The 21,994-nt window shown below is 42.0% G+C and overlaps 2 protein-coding genes across 6 annotated transcripts in view; one reads left to right on the top strand and one right to left on the bottom strand.

The window, feature by feature from the left end:
• The window catches only part of kidins220a (kinase D-interacting substrate 220a), a 52,398-nt gene extending 41,687 nt beyond the window's left edge, over positions 1 to 10,711 (top strand). For 3 of the 5 annotated variants that reach the window (XM_088002721.1, XM_088002719.1, XM_088002723.1), the window contains 7 exons: positions 294 to 407; positions 1,200 to 1,259; positions 5,592 to 5,708; positions 5,777 to 5,875; positions 6,554 to 6,775; positions 8,490 to 8,711; positions 9,638 to 10,711. In XM_088002721.1, the coding sequence (XP_087858847.1) occupies positions 294 to 407; positions 1,200 to 1,259; positions 5,592 to 5,708; positions 5,777 to 5,875; positions 6,554 to 6,775; positions 8,490 to 8,711; positions 9,638 to 10,405 (1,602 nt within the window). In that variant the 3' untranslated portion in view covers positions 10,406 to 10,711. Of the gene's footprint in view, positions 1 to 293; positions 408 to 1,199; positions 1,260 to 2,623; positions 2,657 to 5,591; positions 5,709 to 5,776; positions 5,876 to 6,553; positions 6,776 to 8,489; positions 8,712 to 9,637 lie in introns of all 5 variants that reach the window. The other 2 variants (XM_088002720.1, XM_088002722.1) reach the window with 2 other exon arrangements.
• A 2,862-nt stretch (positions 10,712 to 13,573) lies between these two features.
• On the bottom strand, positions 13,574 to 15,156 carry id2a (inhibitor of DNA binding 2a). Its single transcript, XM_014970986.2, has 3 exons — positions 14,762 to 15,156; positions 14,554 to 14,614; positions 13,574 to 14,145 (listed from the first exon to the last, which is right to left on the bottom strand). Exons 1-2 carry the CDS (start codon positions 15,101 to 15,103, stop codon positions 14,558 to 14,560), a joined length of 399 nt encoding a protein of 132 aa, XP_014826472.1. The 5' UTR covers positions 15,104 to 15,156; the 3' UTR covers positions 13,574 to 14,145; positions 14,554 to 14,557.
• Between the last annotated feature and the right edge of the window lie 6,838 nt (positions 15,157 to 21,994).

The raw sequence follows: 21,994 nt of genomic DNA, 5'->3' as shown, positions 1-21,994 counted from the left end.
CAGTCAAAAATGTTTTATTTGGCACATTTGCAACAACATGAACTTACCAAAATGATTCCCATGAATCAGATAAATCATTAAATCTGGCCAACAAATTGGTAAAAATCCGTTGCCTGAATTTTTACCATTCAGAGGCCAAATAAAATCATTTCAAGGGCCACAAATGGCCCCTGCGCCACACTTTGAGACACCGATGGTTTGGATAATCCCCAGCCTTTATGTCCCAGACATTTCCCCGTGTTGTTTTATGTTTGCATGATTTTCAGCGTTTGGTTGTCCTCTCTCCATCGTAGCCGTATTTCCCCCATCATGTCTACCACCTGCCGCGACCTTACGCTCACCTCGCCCCCTCATCCTCACGTCCCTTCGCTAAACCATCCAGTCCGCTGCAGAAGGCCGCCGGACTCGTAAGTAACGAGGGAAAGCACAGGACCGCCTCGTCTCCGCTCACATCGCTGATGTTTCTTCCTGATCTGGTGTTTGGGTCCAACCTGCTGCATGAACAAACCAGACGCTTCACTTCCTGTTTAACACTTCCTGTTTCATTTTGTTCATTTCCTCTTCCTCATCTAACTTGCTTTAGCTTTACTTTTCTTCACTTGTTCATTTCAAAATGTCTTCATTCCTGCAGCTTCCACACTGACCAAATGTATTCACACACTTTGAACTTTATTATGTTTGTTCCAACTGCAAACATCTGATTTTTATTGGGATTTAATGTGACAAACAAGCAGAGATTATTGTAGGGCTGCACCGAGCGATTATTTTATTAATCAATTAACATATCAGTTATTCTGTCGATTAATCGCCGGAATAATTGATTGATTAATAAAATCAGTTTAATCGTTTAACCAGACGATTAATCAGTTAAACATCACATTCTGAAGATTAATCGTCAGAATAATCAATTAATTGTTTGATTGAATTGTTTAAGCTGACGTTTAATCAGTTAATCAAACAATGGATTATTCTGGTGATTAATCCGTTAATCAGATAAAAGGCATTTTCTACACACCACAGATGTTTATTTTAAGAATCTTTCTGTTTTTCTGTCACATAAAATCTCAGTAAATTTCTCTGCAGTTTCTGATTTTAACGAATCAGGATCTGAAAGGTCAGAGGGCGTGAATACGTTTCCCAGGCTGTTGTCGTCCAATCAGATGCGACCTTTAACCTTTCAGTGTCTGTCTCCATGTCAGGAAGTTATTGCAGAGGATGCCAGGGAGGGCCTCCCCTCCAGCCCATGTGACCCAGCCATGGTAACCTCGCTAGCATTAGAATTAGCATCCATGTCCTGCACAATGCACATGACTGTCTAGTCAAAGTCACCCGGAATTATCCGCTTGTGAAGCTATTGGTGTATTTAAATATCCTTAGGCCTGTCACAGTAATCAATAAACCATTTAATAAACCAATAATAAATTAAAACAATTCCATTTTTATTTGCATAATTTATTGTCTTTCACTTTCTACCAAAAACTGTAATAAGTTTTCAGTCTTGCTCCTTTTTTTGTATATAATTTTGTTCATAATTTGTTTTGTTTCTTGTTTCTGTTGTTTTTATTTTGAATATTTAAAATCTCTTCCAGCTCATTAAAATGTGAAGTTTTTATGAGTTCAAACTGGTTTTAAAACAGCAGCATTGTAGTTTATCGCGGTAACAGTTTATGGTGCAGGATGTTTGTTGCTGTGACGGTGAGCTGCACTGCAGCTGGTTTTCTGGATCGGATCCGTGTCGGACGATTCTTAACCTCAGTGGATCGGTGCAACACGAGCTTCACGTTTTTAGGTGAATTACTGCGATAAACGTAGACGGCCTCCATGCCGTCTAACTTCAGCCGGGCTTGACCTCTGACCTCGTTGCTGAAGCTCTGCTTCTCCAGAACAGAACAATTTAACGATAAGACGGCTCAGGAGACGTCTGCTTATCGGCGCCCAGCCGGCAGCCGAGTGAGCGATGCAGAGCTAGATGAGCCCGTTCTCCTCTGATCGGCCGTGATTCCTGCTTTGTTTTTATTTTCTCTTAACGTTTACGCCGCAGTCGTCGCATTTTCCTGCTAATCTGGGTTTGTGAGCAGCGTAATTACCGAGCCGGTGTCGGTGTGAGTACGGCTCCCTGTGGCTGCCGGGACGATCATCAGAGCAACTGTTGGGGCTGACACACACACACACACACACACACACACACACACATGCAGTCTGGTTCTGCACGCTGACAATGAGCCCAGCTCTGGTGGAGCTTATCTCCATACCAAGACGCTTCCTCCCTCGCTGAGCTCTGTTTCCTCTTCCCCATCCTTCTGCCCAGCCCTGAGCCCGGCCCAGCTGTAATTACACTCTTATCACACACACACACACACTCACTTTGTGTCACGTTCTCCGTCTGAATCTTCCCTGAATTGAAACTTCTGCTTTTTGTTGAGTAAAAGGTGCCGGCGGAGATTAACGCTCGTTGTTTCATAATTCTCTAACAGTTTCTACGTCTCCATGCCGACGCCGCCCGTTTCTTTCTGTCTGTGTTCACGTCTGCCATCTTTGTTCGCAGGTTGGGCCTCGGCTGCGTAGCGCCCAGAGTTTTATCTGTGGTTTTTGACTGTTTGCTTCTTCTTGTCTCCTTATCAAGCATTTAAAGTCGCTGCCTTGCAAATTGAAGCAGGTACATGTTTGGTTTCGTGGCCTCGTTTCTTTCCCTCCACCTGTCGACGCTCCATCGTTCCACTAACACGGCGACTCGCTGCCACCCAGCATGCTGCACAGAGAGACGGCAACACAACATCACAGTCACTAACATCAGCAACAAGATTCACATCTTCTGTCACATTGTCACAAATTCAAACTTTAATGTTTTTATGAGGATTTTATGTCATGGAATCTGAATAGTGCGGTGTGAGTTTCTGCTCAAATTCAAAATTCTATTAAATTCAAAACATTGTAGTTGTCTCAAAGGGAGATTAAATGTTCTCCAGGAGCAGCCAGTCTCACAACGAGTCTGAAAAAGCCTCTGACTGAAGACTGTTCCTGTACAACTGTTACAAGGCTGCATGTTGACAAAACAATATCCAGGAAATGGAGATGATATTTCACAGTATTGTATCCCGGATGACGCTAATGCTAATCCATCTTGTTTGCTTTTGCCACTCCCCTAAGGCCGTATGCTTAGAAAGATGTTAGAGTAGGGGATATGAGATGCTTTAGACTTCCTGCTCTTCATCCATAAAGCCTCTGTTTCAATTCCTCTGGGATTTGAGGTCAAAGTTCAGGGATTGCTTGAGCTTTTGAGATGCTGATCCTTTGCTTTTGCTGCTCCTCTTTAAATCTCTGTCAGGCCGTACGGTTAGAAAGATGCTAGAGTAGGGGATAAGAGATGGCTTAAACTTACTGCTCTGTGGAAAAATCTTGTTCAGCTGCCCTCATCCAGAACCAGAGAGAAAAATTGTCCAAAAATGTAAACGAAAGTCTAGAAAAAGAACAATCAGCACTAACAGACCAGATGCTAGCATGTGCTGCTAAACATTTTCTTTTACCCGTTTTACTCTGATCACCTGAATATAATCCAGTTCAGCTGTACAGTCAAGGGAACGTGAGGATGAAGAATCCTCTTCATACAGTAGCAGCTATACAAAAACAGATTGTCTTCAGTCAGAGGCCTCTTCAGATTTCCAGTGATACAGGCTGCTACAGGAGATCGTCCCAGATCACAGTCAGAAGGAACTTAGAAAATAAGTTACAGAAACATTTAGTTTCTCTTTGGGATCAATAAAGCATTCTTCACCTTTAGGTTCACCTTTGACCCTAAACACAGAACCAGAGATACAGACGATGGCTTAGATCAAAACAAATTTCTGTGTTAGAATGGCCTAGTCAAAGTCCAGACCTGAATCCAGCTGAGATTCTTTGGAAATTGATGCTCACAGACGCTGTCCATCCAAACTGAGCTGTTTTGCAAGCGTTGACATTTTAGATGTTAATGCAGATTCATGTTTAGAACGGTCTAGTCAAAGTCCAGACCTATAGTATATTGAGAATCAGTGGATAGATTCCATCCCATTTGAATGAGCTTCTGGTATAGAGTAGACTGTTTAGCATGTCTTTGTGTTGGTAAAATGCATTAAAGTTTGAATATTTCCCATCATTGCTGTAGTTTCAGTCTGCTAGCGTCCGTCATCAGCGCGTCATTCGCCCGGCTCTTACTGGTGTGTGCAGTTTTGTTTGGGATGATTGTTATTTTGTCAAACATCCAGTCAGAGTCCAGCTAAGCCGCGTTCTGCTGTCCTTCAGCAGCAGAGACAAAGCCAGGTGGCTCAGTCAAAGCCCGGTCTTAATGATGCTAATAGCCGGGTGGAACCAGAGGGAGAGAGGATAAGAGGGGATAAACGGAGAGAAAGGGGGGTGCAGTACCGCTGCTCACCAGCAGGATGGAGGAGGTTTGGGTATTTGTGTCTTACAGCCAACAAAGATGGCCGCCCAGTGCGCTGCTAGTGTTGTGCTCCTTCACTGAGGTAAAGGGATCAGAGCAGCTCTGTTCGACTCACAGCAGTTTCAGCAAATGTCTTTCACATGTGGATACAGGAACCTAAATTGGCACCAATATTTACAGCGGCTCCCAGAAATTTAAGATGGCCGCCATGATGGTCAAGCAAAATTCATTTTTGCACAAATTTTGCCAATATTTATTACAGATGAACATTTTTGGTGTCAAATCAAATGACCCATAGAAATCATATTTACTGATTTTCTTTATTTGTTTCAAAATGGCTGCCACAGAAAATTTAGTTTTGCATTAAAATCAGCAATTACATGAGTCAATCAATCAAATTTTATTTGTATAGCACATTTCAGCATCAAGGCATTTCAAGGTGCTTTACATAATTAAAAACAAAATACATTAACATGAATGTTAATGGTCTAAAATAACAGCCTACAAGTTTATAAAATCACAAATATCATGCATATGTTCTGGAGCTAGTGTTTTCTTTTTCACTTTCCAAAATGGCCGCTAACGTTAGTCCACAGCTAAGGTGTTGGTTAGCTGTGTGTAAGCTAACCAAAACATTAGGTTCAATAACCACTTATTTGCTAAACCGCTAAACAAAAAAATGAGGGAAAACTAATGTTAAAGCACTGGACATAAAAATATGATAACAGAAGCTAATGCTAAACTGCTAAACACATTAAATATTATCAGAAGCTAATGCTAATTACATTTTAAACATTAGCTCAAGCTAATGCTAACCATTAAGACGACTGTCTCTGTTTTGGTGTTTGCTCCACATCACTACTTTGAAGTTAGATAAATCGGATGACCGATGTCAAAACAGAAGATAAAGTTCATCCAACTCATGAAAATGGGGAACATTTTATGACAATTGGCTTAAAATGCTCAAAAACGGTGGCCATCTTGAAAGGTGGCGGTGATCCAGAAATATTCTCATAAATATCCACATTTGAAGGATTTTTGCAGGTTTTTTGCCGTTTTGCCTGCATGTCTCTTTGGCAGCAACGGCTCCTCGCTCTGCACAATCAGCGTTTCTGGTTGATTTTCTCTGTAACTTTCTCTGTTTCTCTGACGGGTTTTTTTTTTCGCTGCGCAGCTGTGTCCAGTGGTGCCGCTCAGCTCACTGGGGACGGACGCCGTGTGCGAACGGCTCAGACAGATCGACGGGATGGACCCCAGCATGCTGCCGCAGTACGCAGCAACCGTCACGAAGGTGGAGAACCGCACTCTGCCTGAAATTTAACCGCCAGGTTCAGGGTGAATTTACCGAGTCTGTTTCAGGCGAACATCAACGGCCGAGTTCTGACTCACTGCAACCTGGACGAGCTGAAGAAAGAGATGGACATGAACTTTGGAGACTGGCAACTTTTCAGAGGAATGGTGAGAGAAATTACGCAAACTGCGACTGTAGTGGCTAAAAATGCTAAAAATGAAGCTAAATAATGTTGACTTGATACTTTTTCTATTATTTAAAAGTCAAGAAAGAAACACTTGCAAATATTGTTGAGCTCATAAGTTAACAATTAATAATTTAGCAGGAAAAGGGAGTTTTTAAATTGAAAATTTAGCTTTTCTCAATTAAAATATGACTAATTAACTATAAAACCTGCCGTTAATTCAATTGAAAGCAAGTTTTCTGCACAGATGAGACCAAGAAGTAAAATTCTGTGTTTGAAGACTGAGACGCTGAACATGCTATCCACTCAATGAATCATGGTGGTGGCAGCATCATGCTGTGGGATATGCTAGTTTAGAAAGGACAGAGATGAATCCAGGACCCGTTTTAACTTTATTCTCGTATTATTTCAACTTTTTTCATTTATTATTTTGACTTTATTGTCATAAATCATATTTACTGATTTTTACGACTTTATTCTTGTATTATTTCGACTGACTGCTGTACGACCTTTCTGCCATGTGGTTTCTGGTGTTAGTAAAGCTTTATCCTTGTATCGTTTTATCATTTTATTTTCTGTTTTGCGACTTTACCGCCTGGCCGTAACGTAAAGCAGGAACTCACTGTGTGTCGTCCTGTTTTGCTGAAATGCGTTGCTGCAGGTGATGGAGCAGCGGCACGCGGAGACGCAGGCGGCGCTGCAGGAAGAGTCTCGTGCCGCCAGTGAGCAAGGCAGCAGCGTTCTCCACGGGGAGTCGGGCCTGCGCCCGGCGGGGACGCAGCGCGACGGCGCCGCCCCCTTCAGCCTCGCCCTGAGCTTCGAGGAGCTGAGCGGCGCCGGGCTGGAGGAGCCGCCGCGGCACAGCAGCAACCCGCAGTGGACGGTTGGTGGACAGCAAACGGATGAATCGGTCGCATGTTCGATTCCGTCCTGCTTTGTGTTTTATTCCTCTGCCTGTAGTTTTCTTCCCAGGTTGATGTGAAACGTTAACAAGGCAAAGTTAAAATTGAGAAACGTCAAAATCTGACAGATTTCAGCCAGAATATCACCTGACGCATGGTGGTGGCAGCATCATACTGTGGAGGCAGCATCATGCTGTGGAGGCAGAATGCCGCTTTGGTGCCAGTTGATGGGAAAATGAACCAGAGAATCAGCGGTGTCCACACTGCGGCTCCGGGGCCATTTTTGGCACTTTTTTTGTTTTTGTTTTTTGTAGTCAAGAAATTATACAGATTAGTTTATTAAACTTTAGATTTTTAATCATGGTAAAATTATTATTATTGCCTTGCTATATTTTATTTTCTAATAATACTTTCCTTGAATTTTGTCTCAGATGACTAAAAGTTTGTACACCCCTGATGAAGTTAATAATTTTTTTTTCAGGTTTAATACATTTCATTTATACCTTAGTATTTTACAGAAATCTCAAAGTGTAACAATCAATAAAACAAACTGTATAAAACTGTAAATAAACCAATAAATGACAGATTTAAATATTAAAAGACAAAGACAGACATCTAAAGTATTTCATGCTTAGTTTATTGCTGAGAAAGCAAAATAATATTTTTTGTTCTGTTTGACAAAACGTTTGGAAACAACTGGTTTAGATTAAATGATATGCATGTGTCAGAATGGCCTAGTCAAATCCAACTGTAAAGAAATAAATAAAAATAATGCAGTTTACCTGAAATTCCAACTCAACTCTGAGGTTTAAGATGTTGTGAGGCGTCAAACGGCCTGGTGTCCGCCCAGCAGGCCATCCTGGTGGTGACCTCAGCGGCTTCACGTCGGTGTGGTTTAGAGCGAGAAACTCATCGATCGCAGCAGGAGGAAGCTAATGTCACGTTGAATTTGACAGAATTAAAAATACATACATACGCAGCAGCAGAAGGTGTCATGAGGCCCCATTTATTTTCACCCTCGCTAGTCCCAGTTTGCAAAAATAAAAACGTCTCAGAACAAGCATCTCTGCTGCTGGTTAAATGTCTCGGTTTGTGAAATGTTTTAAATGGAGTCTCGGGGTTTTCTCCCTCCGGTAGACTCAGTTCAACTGGGACCAAAACTGCAACATTCTCTACATTTTCAGCTCCTGCAGTTTGCTTTCACACTGAAACGAGTCAAATGATCTAAACTTCTAAACAGGCCAGGAGGGGAAAACCTGTTCCCCTCCTGGCCTGTGGGGGCGCTGCACCAAGAACCACTGAAGGAGACGACATGAAAACCTCTGAAGACACTGAGAGCAAAAACAGAGGCGTCAGATTTTAGCAAAGACCATCAGTCATTTCTCCTGCTAGCGTTAGGCTAGCTTGTTTGTTTTGGTTGTATTTACCCAGAATGCCCATTGCCGTAGTCCACTTCCTGCTTTTGGAACGAACTCCAGTCCGCTTTGTGTTCACATATGCATTCAAACCAGACCAGAGTTCACTTAAACCGAACCGAGAGCGAGGTTTGTAGAAGGACCAGAGTTGGATTAGCGGTCACTCCTCCCCAAACTAACCGGACTTTTTGGGCAAACAGACTGGAGTTGGGTTAAAGTTCAACTAAACATGTCCGCCTTTACAAACACACTAACCGGAGTTTTTCCTTCCTGCTGTCAGGCGACGAACCCCCACACCTCCAGCATGTCCAGCCTCATCTCCCAGGAATCCTCCAATGACATCTGCAAGCTGACGGACAAGCAGCAGGCGGAGTACCGGGACGCCTACAGGGAGTACGTGGCCCAGATGGCCCAGCTGGAGATGACCGGCAGCGGGGCGGAGCGGCCCGTCCAGCCCCATCCGAACCACTTCCTCCAGGCCTCCTGCTCAGAGGATAAAGGGGTGGGTCAGCTGCCTCAGTTTGTCCCAGCACACATTGAAAAACTGTCATTTTTAACTTTCATATTGATTTACAAACCAAAATCTGAAAAGTGTGGCATGCATTTGTATTCTTCCCCATCTTACTCTAAGTCGGATACCTTCAGAAGTCACCCAATTAATAAACAGGATAGCATATTTGTTGTAATTGTACAAAATTTGAGTACATTTCTCCAGATCAAAACAAATAAAACACTTTTGGCATTTTGGCCTCACCTTAAAAAAATGTTTAGAGCCACAACATATCTTTAACACAACAAAAACACGGTTTATGTTTGCATGCAGCCTAGAAAAAAACTCAGTAGCAGATAAACTTCTGCTAATAAGGGAGCTAATTTTTCATTCAAGTGGGAATTAACAAGGTTGAATTTAGCACTTTAGTCTTAACTTGTATTAATTAAGGTGCTGGTAAAACACTTTAGCAACAGCTTCAGCTAAATATCATGTTAATATAGCACTTTAATGCTAGCTTCCGCTAATTACTATGTTAGTGTTTTTTGCATTAGCTTTTGCTAAATATCATGTTGGTATTGCGTTTTAGCTTTAGTGAAACTCATGTTTACGCTTCAGGGTGGTTTAGGGTTAGCATAGCTAAATTAATAGCTAGCAGTTCCCACCACTGGTAAAATTAATAAGATACATTAAATTTGACGTTTTATTGCTATTTGGGGGTAAAAAAATCTAAAAAGATGAATTGATGTAAATGAGAAACCATGCATCTCTCACCCAGTATTCAATCCATTTTTGGTATAATTGAGTAATAAAAATGATTTAAATTTCATTCCTTCATCCTGAATGCTGAGGCCTCGGTGTACTTGTGTAATTATCTCCGACAAGCTGTGGAATGAGTGTTCTCCTTATCGAACCCTTCATCCTCTCCTCATCCTCAGGCCAAGGAGGGAACAGACCCAGACGGCCGCAAGCCCTTCAAGAGGGCCTCCAAGAGCAGCGACACCACAGACTTCGCCTCGGGCGCCGACACGCCGCTCCTGGACCCCATCAGCGAAGAGGATGAGAACCACAGCCTGTCCTCCAGGACCCCGGCTTCAAAGAAAGCAGCGGGGTCGTACTACCACAAGCTCCCCAGCGAAGACGACTCCGGCCCCGAGGAAGCCGACAACACCACGCCACTCCTCCACAAGGCGGGCCGCGCCAGTCCGCCGTCGCCTGGCTTCCACTCAGACGTCCTGGAGAAGAAGGACTCGGATTCAGGGATGCGGTCCAGCGACAGCTCCCTGGGTTCGCCCCCGGAGCAGGCCGGCGGAGCGCTGAACCCCGGCCTGATCGAGCTGGAGCTGGAGGGCCTGGTGAGGAAGAGGGGCCTCCTGCCCAGCCGGCTGCAGGACGCGGCGGTGGCCCGCATGTCCATCTGCTCTGACGCGCCGTCTGAAGCCAGCCTGATGGCGAGCAGCCCGGACGAAGGCTGGCCCGCCGACTCGGTCAGCAACCTGAACCGCACCGCCAGCACCACCACCCTCAACAACAACTCAACGACAGACGACCCCAACTCCAACTCCAACAACAGTCGTCAGCGGCAGGAGAACTTCCTGGACTCCAGCATCATCATCCACCCAGGAAGCACCGCCGCCACCGCCGTCCATCAGAACCAGAACCTGTGCTCCATCAACCTGGGAGACGAGCGGGAGAGCGTTCTCTGAGGCCCTCCTCTCTAATTTGGGTCATGTTCATCTTTGATGTTGTGATGTTTTAGTGCAGGTGTCTGTGGAATGAGTAGCTGATCCAAATAAAACCGTTAGAACTCCTGACCTCATATCAGTGATCGTTTCCTGTTTGTGATTTCTCTCCTTTGTTTTTCCTTGAAGGAATAAAAAGTGTTCTAGATGTTACTGATAGTTTAGCAGTGTTGATGTATGGTGGTGTTTCTAGGTAGGAGGGGAATGGATTTGCTGCTACATGTTGTGTTTTGTGAATCAATAAATATTTTATCACATGACCCATAATAATCGTCTGATAATCGTTATTACAGTATTTTCTGGATAATCGGTTGTTTAGATATTCAACATGGATTCCCAGAGGCCCCACGCAGTCTAGAATTAGAGTGAAATTATTTTATTAATAATCCTATAACAAAAAAGTTCTATCTACAAACACGTAATATCACAGTGGGAAAACAAAAAAGTAATACGTTATAATCCAGACTAAAATTAAAGATGTTCCAGTCAAAGGCAGCTCTAAACAGGAGGGTTTTAGCCTCGATTTAAATGAACTCTGTGTTTCACATATTGAGTCTGTTTTCTCAGTGAAGGTCTGAAGAACCTGGTGTAGAGCTGGGTGGTGTAGATCTGGGTGGTGTAGAACCTGGTGGTGTAGATCTGGGTAGTGTAGAGCTGGGTAGTGTAGAGCTGGGTGGTGTAGAACCTGGTGGTGTAGATCTGGGTAGTGTAGAGCTGGGTGGTATAGATCTGGGTGGTGTAGAACCTGGTGGTGTAGATCTGGGTAGTGTAGAGCTGGGTGGTGTAGATCTGGGTAGTGTAGAGCTGGGTGGTGTAGATCTGGGTAGTGTAGGGCTGGGTGGTGTAGATCTGGGTGGTGTAGAACCTGGTGGTGTAGATCTGGGTAGTGTAGAGCTGGGTAGTGTAGAGCTGGGTGGTGTAGATCTGGGTAGTGTAGAGCTGGGTGGTGTAGATCTGGGTGGTGTAGAACCTGGTGGTGTAGATCTGGGTAGTTTAGAGCTGGGTGGTGTAGAACTGGGTAGTGTAGAGCTGGGTGGTGTAGATCTGGGTAGTGTAGAGCTGGGTGGTGTAGATCTGGGTGGTGTAGAACCTGGTGGTGTAGATCTGGGTAGTTTAGAGCTGGGTGGTGTAGAACTGGGTGGTGTTCTCTATCTTCCTGGTTTTAGTCAGAACGCCAGCAGCAGCGTTCTGGATCAGCTGCATCATTGGTTTTTATCAGGCAGACCTGCAGTTATCAGTGTGACTAAAGATAAACTCATGGATGAGTTTCGTCCTTTAATCTTGAAAATGTTCTTCAGGTGATAGAAGGCCGACTTTGTAACTGACTTTATGAGAATCTGAACATTCAATAACTAAAGTTACATGATGAGTATTGATTGTTCTTCTTTTGGTTGTTGAGTTGTTTTTATTAATCTGGTTATTGATGCTCACTCAACCAATCTGTAATACTTTTGTTTTCTCCTGTCTGTTTTTAGCAGCTTTCATGTTAATTTTCTGGTATAAAACTTTTAAAATGCGCTGAAAACAGCAGTATTTATTAATCCAAGTGTGATACTTTAACATAAAAATGTGCAGCAACCTTGAGTTTACACCGTTTAAATTTGAAACTACATGCGTCATGTTCAACGCCAGGCAAGCTGAAGATGTGCACTGACAGGATTCATTTTGTCCGATAGATGGCGCACTCTCCATACAAACGCGCTGCAGGCCTGCCGACAAGAAGCTGCAGCTCAGAGCAACAAGACTCAAAGCTGAGAGTTGACTTTTATGAAGGGAGACGGTTCGGTTACTGTTTCCCAGACTGACTCAGTGTTTCTGTTCACATGAAACTGAACTGGTTTTCAGAGTTCTTTTCGGACTGATGTGATTCCTCGGGTCAGATGGAGAACATCTCAGCCTCCTGAAACTTTTATCACAAAAAATGACAAAAACTATTCCCACCCTTCAAACGTAAACCCATTTTATGCAACCAGAAACCTCAACGTTTCGTTTGGGGATTTTTACAGCGTTTGCAATCCAAAGATCGATTTCTGTACTCAGTGCAGCTGAATGAGACTCATTTAGAGATACCTATTTTACATAACTTTGACTTTGTTTTGATAAATATCTACTGTAGGAATTTTTATGCCTTTTGCTATAAATAAATTAAATTTATCACAATTTTGAGTTTACACCAAAGGAAAAAAAATATTTTTTTTTGTTGCCAGAAACAGCATCAGTACATCTTTTTCTGTGGAAAATCATGCATTGTGTGGATCATTTCCAAAATAATTTGAATAATTAATTGAATAAACTCTACTATTGTGAACAAACGGAATAGAATCAAAAAACAAGACATCTTACAAAATATTCCTGGCACTTTGTGGGGAAATCAATGCAGTTTCACTGTTTTAAACTTTCCCTTTAATTTCCTTTTTGGATCAATTAATTATTTCTTAATTTGACCTGCATTTGTCATTACAACTATATTTAAAAACGTCAGCTGGTTCTTTCATTTTAACCCTAACCCTGTTTTCAATTTACCACCAAAAAAACAACTAAATTCTCAGTTGGATTTAGGTATGGACTTTGACTAGGCCATTTCACCACATCTAATTGCATCTCTGGCTGGTTCGGATGGTCAGTCTCAGATTTTTTGCAGAATGTAACAAGTTTTCTTCCAGCTTCATGAATTTCTCCCGTCAGCTCTGGTCCGCTTCCCACAGCATAATGCTGCCACCACCATGTTTCCCATGGTGCCTTTCAGTCTCCCTTCTGTTTGTAACAAAACGAAATGCGAACAAACTCCGGAGGTATGAATACTTCTGGAAGAGTCAGCCCGGAATGCGCAAGCGCTCTCCTCAATATCTCCATTGTCCAGCTGATATCTAATCATTTCCAATCAGATTGATTAAAAATCGATCAGACTCGGTTTCATCTGACGTTAACTTGCTTGAGATTTGGCCGGAGCTCAACTGGCTCAGACTAAAACCTCCTAATCCTATTAACCAACATGTGAGAAAGTAAAAGTGCTGCGCTCCAAATAAGCTTTTTTACGCAACCTGTGCGCCTCCAGGGCAGAAATGTCGCTTTAAATGCGCACATTCCGCTGGACGACAGCTGACTTTACGCACCAAATGAAACATGTCGCAGTTGCGTTTTGGATTTATTTTGTATAAAAAAAGAAAAAAAGAGGTACAATTTACATAACTTTTATAAAAAGTTTCAGCATAATTAAGTACAACATTACACTTTTTTGCAGGAGTTTCAAATTCCTGCAACTATACAAGAGAGTTCACAAAGTCTCATTCTTTCACTTTTACTCTTTTTTATGTTTTAAACATCGTCCAGTCCTTCATGTGCCAACAATTCTGACAAGACAAGACTAAACTTTTTACAGTAACTAACCGAGTCTGTTCTGTACACGATCCCAACCTCCGCAAAAAAAGCGAAGAGTTCAAACGGGGAGAGGGGAGACGAAGGGAGGACAGGAGGGGAAATAATCCCGAATAACGCGCCTTCCGTTTCCAGAAAGGACCCACAAATAAGAAGTCTTAAATTAAATAATAACGAGGAGTCCAAACAGAGAACACATCACATCAGATTGTCCCATAATAAGCGAAAGTCTCTTGATTTCTGGAGGAAAAAACAAAAAAATCCAGGAGTGGGGGAGGAAAGTCCTGCTCCCCGCGTCCTGCGTGTGTTTCTGCGTCTTGACCAAACACCTGCAAGAGATTGAGAAAGAGAGAGGCGTGTTTAGAAAACGCAAACAGGGCAGAGATCCGGACAGACTGGCGCCAGGGAGGAAGCCGCAGTTTTTAACATTTAACCAAACACTCCCAATACTGAGCAAACCCTGCGCTCCAGATGCGCGCACACATACACACACACGGATGGGAGCGCACGCACTTTTCGCTCAACTTCAGCCTCCAATCTGGGGAAGAATCAGCGTAATTGCCGCTCAGCTGGCGCCTACCCACTTCTTGTACCAATTATGTGCAGACATGGTAGTAGCAGTAATCCAAACAGCCATTATTTTCCTGTTGCAGATGCTCTTCATTACAGACACGAGAGGAGCCGCACAAATCCGACGCAAACTGCGCAGAAATCCGACGCAAACTGCGCCTACTTACCGCCTTAGCGACGCAGAGTCCTGCTGTCATCTGTCCGCAGCTCTGACGGAAACTCCGGGGACTGAAAACAAAAACAAACCAAAATGTTAGCGCTTGTTTTGGGGTTTTTTTACGCAGCGGGCGTCGAATCTAGGTCGTATTGTGAACAAAAGAGGAGAAACGAGCCGTCGGGTTTTTTTTATTTTATTTTTTTAAATCCTGTAATTACCTGTAACGACAGGATGCTGATGTCTGTGTTGAGGGCGGTCAGCGGGGTCCGGGACGCGCTCTGCCCCGGCCGCGCCGCGGGGTGATGCAGGCTGGAGTCCAGCGCGATCTGCAGGTCCAGGATGTAGTCGATGACATGCTGCAGGATTTCCATCTTGCTGACGTTCTTGTTCTGCGGGATGCTCGGAACCAGCTCCTTCAGCTTGGAGTAGCAGTCGTTCATGTTGTACAGCAGGCTGAGCGGGTCGTCCACCGGGGTTTTGCTCCGGGAGATTCCCAGGGAGTGATCCGAGAAACCGGCGCCGGCTTTCCGGAAGGAGCGCACGGGGCTTATTGCTTTCATCGCGCCGGAGGGAGTCGGGTTGTTGTCGCGCTGCTTTCGGTTCGGTCGGGAGATCAGCGATCAGACTGGATCAGCCGATTTGTCAGAGCGGGTTTTATAGGCGGCTGGCTGCGCTGGTGACACGGGCGGCTCCGGGGCGCTGATTGGGCGCGGGCGCCGCGTCGCTCACTGCGCATCGCGGCTCCGATTGGCTGTTTGTCGGAGCCGCGGAACCAGCGGAGGGCGCTTCAGCAATTTGGAAAATGAAGCGCTTACCTGTTTCTGATCAAGAAAATTAATGATGGTGAGGACGCGCCTGGAGCTTTGCGCAGCTTGGATTTAATAAACCCAACGCAGTAATCATAATCATCATCATCATCATCATGACAAAAAATAAAATAAATAAAATGATCAAGCAACACATCCAATGTGACAGGACTGATGACTCTTAATTCATTTCAGTCCAACCCGGTGTGAAGAAAACTTGAAGATTCAGGTAAAAATTAATTTTAACCTGAGAAAATATCCAGTTACAATGAAAACATCAAGTTTTATAATTTAATGCTCAAAAATGAAGCTTAACGCCTGAATTTTAAATATCAATTTTCTGAAATGCGCCTCAATCATAAAAACTTTTAGCGACCTGGATGATGTTTGATGTTTTCATTCTGCAGCTGCAGTTGACCCCCCAGGGGCCCACTAATTGCCCCCAGGGGCAGGTGAAGGCTGTGCTTAATTAAATTAGATCCAAATGAATAAATCTGTTTTTTTTCGTTTTGTTTTTCAAGGTGGGAAAAATCAGCAGTTTTGAAACTTTAATGTTTTATTTAACTCAGAATAAATAAATAGAGGGGGAAATTGGAAATGTTTTTTTTAAATAATAATTAATAAATTTGTCACGTTTTTACGCAGCTTTGCGCATTTTCCAAACGGACAGGTGAATTTGCTCAAGAGCACATCGGCGCATCGCTGAGTGAACCAGCAACCATCAGCAGCCGCGCTCTCTCTCTCCCCGTCTCTCTCTCTTATTCTCTCTCTCTCTCTCTCTCATTCTCTCTCTCTCCGTCTCTCTCTCTCTCTTATTCTCTCTCCCTCTCTCTCATTCTCTCTCTCTCTCGCTCTCTCTCATTCTCTCTCCGTCTCTCTCTCTCTCTTATTCTCTCTCTCTCATTCTCTCTCTCTCCTTCTCTCTCTCTCTCTTATTCTCTCTCTCCCTCTCTCTCATTCTCTTTCTCTCTCTCTCTCTCTCTCTCTCTCTCTCTCTGCCTTTGGAGCAGACGCTCCGGCGCCGTGACGTCAGCCCATTCACAGCAGTCCTCGAGCCAAGCCCTCGCGGCGCCGCTCAGGCGGTTTCTATGGAGACGGCGGGGAGGTCCTCAGCTGATCGACCCCGGCGGAGCCCCCCAAAACCCGGGCCGGTGGTGCGTTCAGGGACCGCCGGAACTCCTGAACACATCAGCGCTGATACAAATCCAGGGGCGCTGCTAGAAAACCAATGGGGAAGGGGAGGGGGGAAGGGATAGGGGGTTGGATATAAACTATAAATCAATTGATCAAATGCAAAATTTGGGATTTATGATTTAAAAATAAATTCATATAGATTATTATGATTAAAATTATATTTCAGCTCGGCTGCTACATTTCATGTCTGCTTTTCAATTCTTGTTGTCATGTTTGTGTCTTTGTGATTTATAATGCTATAATTTTTTTGTACATATTAAAAAATAAACAAAAAATAAACAAACAAAATGTCCGTAGGTGCTATATAAATAAATTAAATTCACAAATAAAGGTTACTAATTACAATTAATCTTTTGATCCTGGTGTAAACATCAAGGCAGTTAGGGGTAATTAATGACCTCTGACCCAGTGGTGGTGCCACTAACTCCAACCTGTAAGGATACTTCACCTCTTGCCAATCTACGTATATTAAATGACTTCTTAAATATACTTAAGTATATAAGTAAAAACACCAGTAAAATAAAAATAAATCTATTAATAAAATAAAATTATTGGAACATAAAATTATCCAACAAAAAGTAAATAAATGCAGTAAAATTACTTACAAAATATTTAAAAAATGAATACCTTTCAATAACTACCCATTAACACATAAAATCAATAAAACAATTAATTAATAAATAAAATTACCCAACAAAAAAGAAATTATTATATAAATTATTTAAAAATACCCAATGATAAGAAATACATTTAATGAAGTAATTAAAACTCAGATTTTAAAAATACTAAGCCAAAAAACAAATAATTAAACTGAATGAATAAATGAATATCAGTGATGTTTTTGCTGCTTCTTGTATTTATACCAAACATTATAGACTGCTAAAGTTTAGTTCGGCATAAATAATAAACAAAGCTAAACTTTTCCCAAAGTTTGTTTTTAGTTTTGATCCTCAGATATTCAACCAGCCCACAGCAGCCCTCACAGGTTTGAACCAGTCCGCATGCGCAGAACGAACCCACTGGAGCTCCACGCGCGTCCTGCTCCCACGGTCCGGAGAACCGGAACCTCGCGCTGCTCCATCAGCTGCCACGCGCCGGTCGCGTGGAGGACAGCGTAAACACATCCTGGGGTGGAGCAGGGAAACCCCGACCTCCGTGGGGCGACCCCCGTGGGGCGGGGTTTGAGATTAAACACCCCAAAAACACAGCAGCAACGTGACGTCACGCCAGGAGGACTGAGCGCTGATTGACCCTGAAACAGAACCAAAACAGGCGGACGGAGGTTCAGCTGCATGCCGCCCCCTCCCCAGGAAGACCATCAATGACCTTCTGGTATTCCTTAAACAGAGAAATTATTTGAGCATTTTATTATAAAATAAATTCGACTCCTCTGTGTTATACAGCGAAGTAAGAAAGGAATCGCTCTTACATGTTTCTTCTGTTTTTACTTACGGCCTCTCTAACATGTCTCCGCTCGTGTAACAGATGATGAGTCTTTCACAAGCTTTAGCATTAGCTCCACTAAATACCATATTGATGTAGTGAATTAGCATTAGCTTCTGTGAAATACTGGGTAGGTATAGCGCTTTAGTATTAGCTTCCAGAAAATGTCTTGTTTGTGTAGCACTTAGCATTAGCATTCACTAAATACAGTGTTGGACAAAAGCTTTAACAATAGCTTCCACTAAGTTCTGTGTTGGATTGTGCTTTAGCATTAGCTTCCACTAAATAGCATTAGCTTTTATAATATAGCAGTTTGGCATTAGCTACCACTCTAGCATGTTTAATTAATTATTTAAAAAGGAATTGAATTATTTGTTTATTTGCATTTTTTAATATATTTCTTACATTGAATAAAAATTGTTGAATAAAAATCGGTAGATTATTTTATTCGACTTTAAGAGTTATCAAGAGACTAATCGATTACTAAAATAATCATTATTGGCAGCCCTATAATTAGTGAAAAATCATCATAACTAACATTATCTGTGTGTAATTAATCTATAATGTGTTTCTTTTAGTGATGAACTGAAGCCGCTGCCCAGCTGGGGTGTGATTACTTCTCCCACAAAGCTCCAGGTTGGTCCAGGTTGATAGCTTTTTATTGTTTTAATTTGAAAACTGCTGCCTGTGATTCCTCAGATTCTCTTAATCTGATATTAAAATCTGAAACCTTTCAGTTTTCTGACAGCTTTTTATTTATAAATGTGGATGCATCTTTTTAAATAGTCATGAAAATTTCCTAAATTTCTTCTTCTACCAGAGTTCACTCAGATCTGTTGGACGTAGCAACATCCTCCCAGTTGGCAACCTGCAAAAGTTGGCTGCAGTGTAACTTTTGAGCAATATTGCCTGTTGGCACACAATCAGACGCTAGCATTGCTGCGTCGCCCACCTATCACTGCGGCACAGCTGTCACTGCAGTGAGAAGTCTGTGGCCCTAAAATCAGATGCTTGGTTTTTCACACAGGAGGTGGGACTGTGTGGTTTCTAGCTGAACAGTTAGTCTGTACAGCAGAATTTCTTATCTGGCTTTGCATGAACGCTGCGGCTCTGCTGGCGATGAAATTCACCGGCTGTTTAACAATTTTACAGCGAGAAACTTTAATTTATTTGGGGCGAAAGTTGGAATTTATTTGCTGTCTTCTGAAAATGATTTAAATATACTGTCTTTAAAAGATCTGCCACCTCTGATTTACTGGCTTTAATTAAAGTCAGCTGCTAATTCGCTAATAGAGCAAAGCTAATTTTTAGCTTAGCGTTTTAGCATTATTATTATTAACTTTAAAGATATTTAGATACCCCTAAATTAATGTTCTGGATGAACTCAAAAGCACTAATTTACTTAGCTGTTTTGTAAACTTTGACTTGAATAAAGTTTAAAGTTAGTTATTTTATTACGCTCTTATTTTGAAGTGGACAGCAGTTTCTACTAATCAGAATCTTTCTTTTTTTTTTACAAGAAACTTTATTGAGAAAAGGGCAAGTGTACAATAAACAAATAAAGTATACAGAAGGATTTACATGAACATATTGTATTATTATTTCATTAAAAAAAACACAAATTCACATATATGAACTGCTTTAACAGCCTTCTCATGTTATCCTGGTGAAATTAGCGCTTCAGCATTAGCTTCCACTAATTAGCATGCTGGTACAGCACTTTAGCTTTCTCTAAACACCACGTTGGTATTGTGCTTTAGTGTGAGCAGAACTGATATTTATGACTAGAGGTGTAGGTTTGGGTTTAGCGTAGCTAACGTTTTAGTTAGCAGTGCTCACCACTGGTTCCTGAACATTTCACCCAATTTCCTTTCATTTGAGGGAGAGAAAACTGGACAATGACTGCCTTCAACTTCTCCTCAAATCATTGAAAATTAAAGTCAGTGGGAAGCTGTGACAGAAAAATAATGTCCAACTGGAAAATCTTCAATAAACTGAAACATCTGCATTCACGTTTTGTGGTTAAAATTCATTGAAGTTGCTTGATGAATCTTCATTTCTCCCATGAAGACCAACAAAGATTTAGATGCGTCATTAAAGGCAAAATGAGAATAACATTCATGCTCAGGATGGAAGCATTTCACCAGAGAGGCTGTGGTTGTTTCATTCCCAACGTGCCATCTGACAGGTTCCTCTATTCCAGGGGGAATTGAGAATGTGTCTGCGAGACCTGAAACCAGGTTCTGATACCGCTCAGCCCACAGACTTCTTGGATTCTGTGGTGAAACTGTCCAACAGTCGCTCTGCTGGTGTTTGATTTCAGGGAATTTCTCTCATCAGTCACAGTTTTCTTTAAACATGTTTAAATCAGTCTCGCCAAACAAAAAAATGAGAAAAATATGCAGGTTCTGGTTCTTTTTGTGTCAATTTGGACCGGAGTCGATGTGTCTTCATTAGAAACCATGTTTGCTACATGGAGGCAAGTTATAGATGCTATGCGACTCGTATCTAAGAAGCTAGTTGTTCTAACCCTAAAGCACTAATAATTAGTTCCACTAATGCTAAGGACAATGCTAACAGGGTATATAGCAGAAGCTAACATTAAACCACTGCACTGACATGATATTTAGTGGAAGCTAATGCTAAAGTGTTAACTTAAATTCAAATTATATCTACTCTTTAAAGACTACAAACAAGAACCAATTTAATTGTAACATAATTTGCATATTTTGGAATTCCCTTCAGTATTGTGTTTATGTTTATATCTACATATTTGTATTTTACATATTTCTTGTTTAGAATAAGATTATTGATGGAGAAAAAAGAGAGAGCGAGATAGAGAGGAAACAGAACTGCTGTATAAACAAACTTCAAAATAAGAGCATGAATAAAAATGTCTCACTACTTAAAGAATTCTCAATAATAAATAACCAAAATTTCAACACCGATGTCAAAATTTAATCAAGTGAAAGTTTACAGTCAAGTAAATTAGCGCTTTAGAAATTATCTGTGAAAATTAACTTAGGGGAAGCTAAGTGCACTAAACATTTTCAAAGTTAGCAAAAGTGCTAAAGCGCTAAGATAAAAATTAGCTCTGCTGTTAGCGTATCCTGACCTTTTCCTGGGCTGTTATTGTAGGAACATTAACGGACAGATTTATGATTTGTTTTTAAATCATGTAAATGTTATTAACTCGGTGGGCCGAAGTGAACATACATGACTTCTCCCTTCGTTTCCTTCCTTCAGACGTACTGAAAAAAAAATCCCACTTCCTTCTAACCCCAGTCTTCTTGCTCTTACTCAATCTTTCTCTATTTATAAAACACAAAGGGAAGAGAGAGTTAATGTAGAAAAGACGGGGGTTTGTGTGAAAATGGAGAACAGGCCGAGTGGCGGCTGATTCACTCTGACCACCGTACTGCTGTTAGCATCACGTCTGTTAGCATCTCATGTTGGAAGTTTCCTCTAACATCTTCTGTTGCTTTCATTAACTTTAATGTGAACTTTCTCTTCCATTTTTCTGTCATGTTTTTACTTTACATCTGAAATGTCTTTAAATCATACAAAAAGAAACCATAAAATTTGTTTTTAATACCACAAGCACTTTTCTAAATGCTAAATCAACAGAAAAACAATGCAGTCTGCTCCCTTCCAAGCCGACAGCTTAACAACATCACTGCCAAGATGCTTTTCACTGTCTTTCAAGCGTTACTTATTGTACAGAGGAAGTGTGAAAAGCAGGGCTGCCTCAGAAAGTCGAGATTCACACAATCAAAACGAGTCCCTGGACATCCCATTTGCTGCATGGCATGCAGACGTGCTGGGGTCAAAGGTCAAAACAGCCTCGAGAGAGCCGGTGAAACAAGCCAAATCCTTTGGAGAGGACAGAAATCCTAGAAAATAAATGTCCTAATCACTGATTCACTCCTGATCTGTTAGCAAATACATAATTCAGGTTTTATCTCAGAATATTTGAAAATAAAAGATTATTTATTATTAATCCAAAAT

The sequence above is a fragment of the Poecilia mexicana genome, unplaced genomic scaffold (assembly GCF_051168715.1).
Source record: "Poecilia mexicana isolate PSO_F unplaced genomic scaffold, ASM5116871v1 scaffold_22, whole genome shotgun sequence".
Taxonomy (NCBI): Eukaryota; Metazoa; Chordata; class Actinopteri; order Cyprinodontiformes; family Poeciliidae; genus Poecilia; species Poecilia mexicana.
This window is presented reverse-complemented; position numbering and strand designations above follow the sequence as displayed.

Bases quoted from the DNA above. Each gene is read 5' to 3' on its own strand.
- id2a (XM_014970986.2), bottom strand. From the start codon at position 15,103: ATGAAAGCAATAAGCCCCGTGCGCTCCTTCCGGAAAGCCGGCGCCGGT. The intron at 14,615-14,761 runs GTAATTACAGGA...TTTTGTTTTCAG, and splicing joins TCAGCATCCTGTCGTTACAG to TCCCCGGAGTTTCCGTCAGA.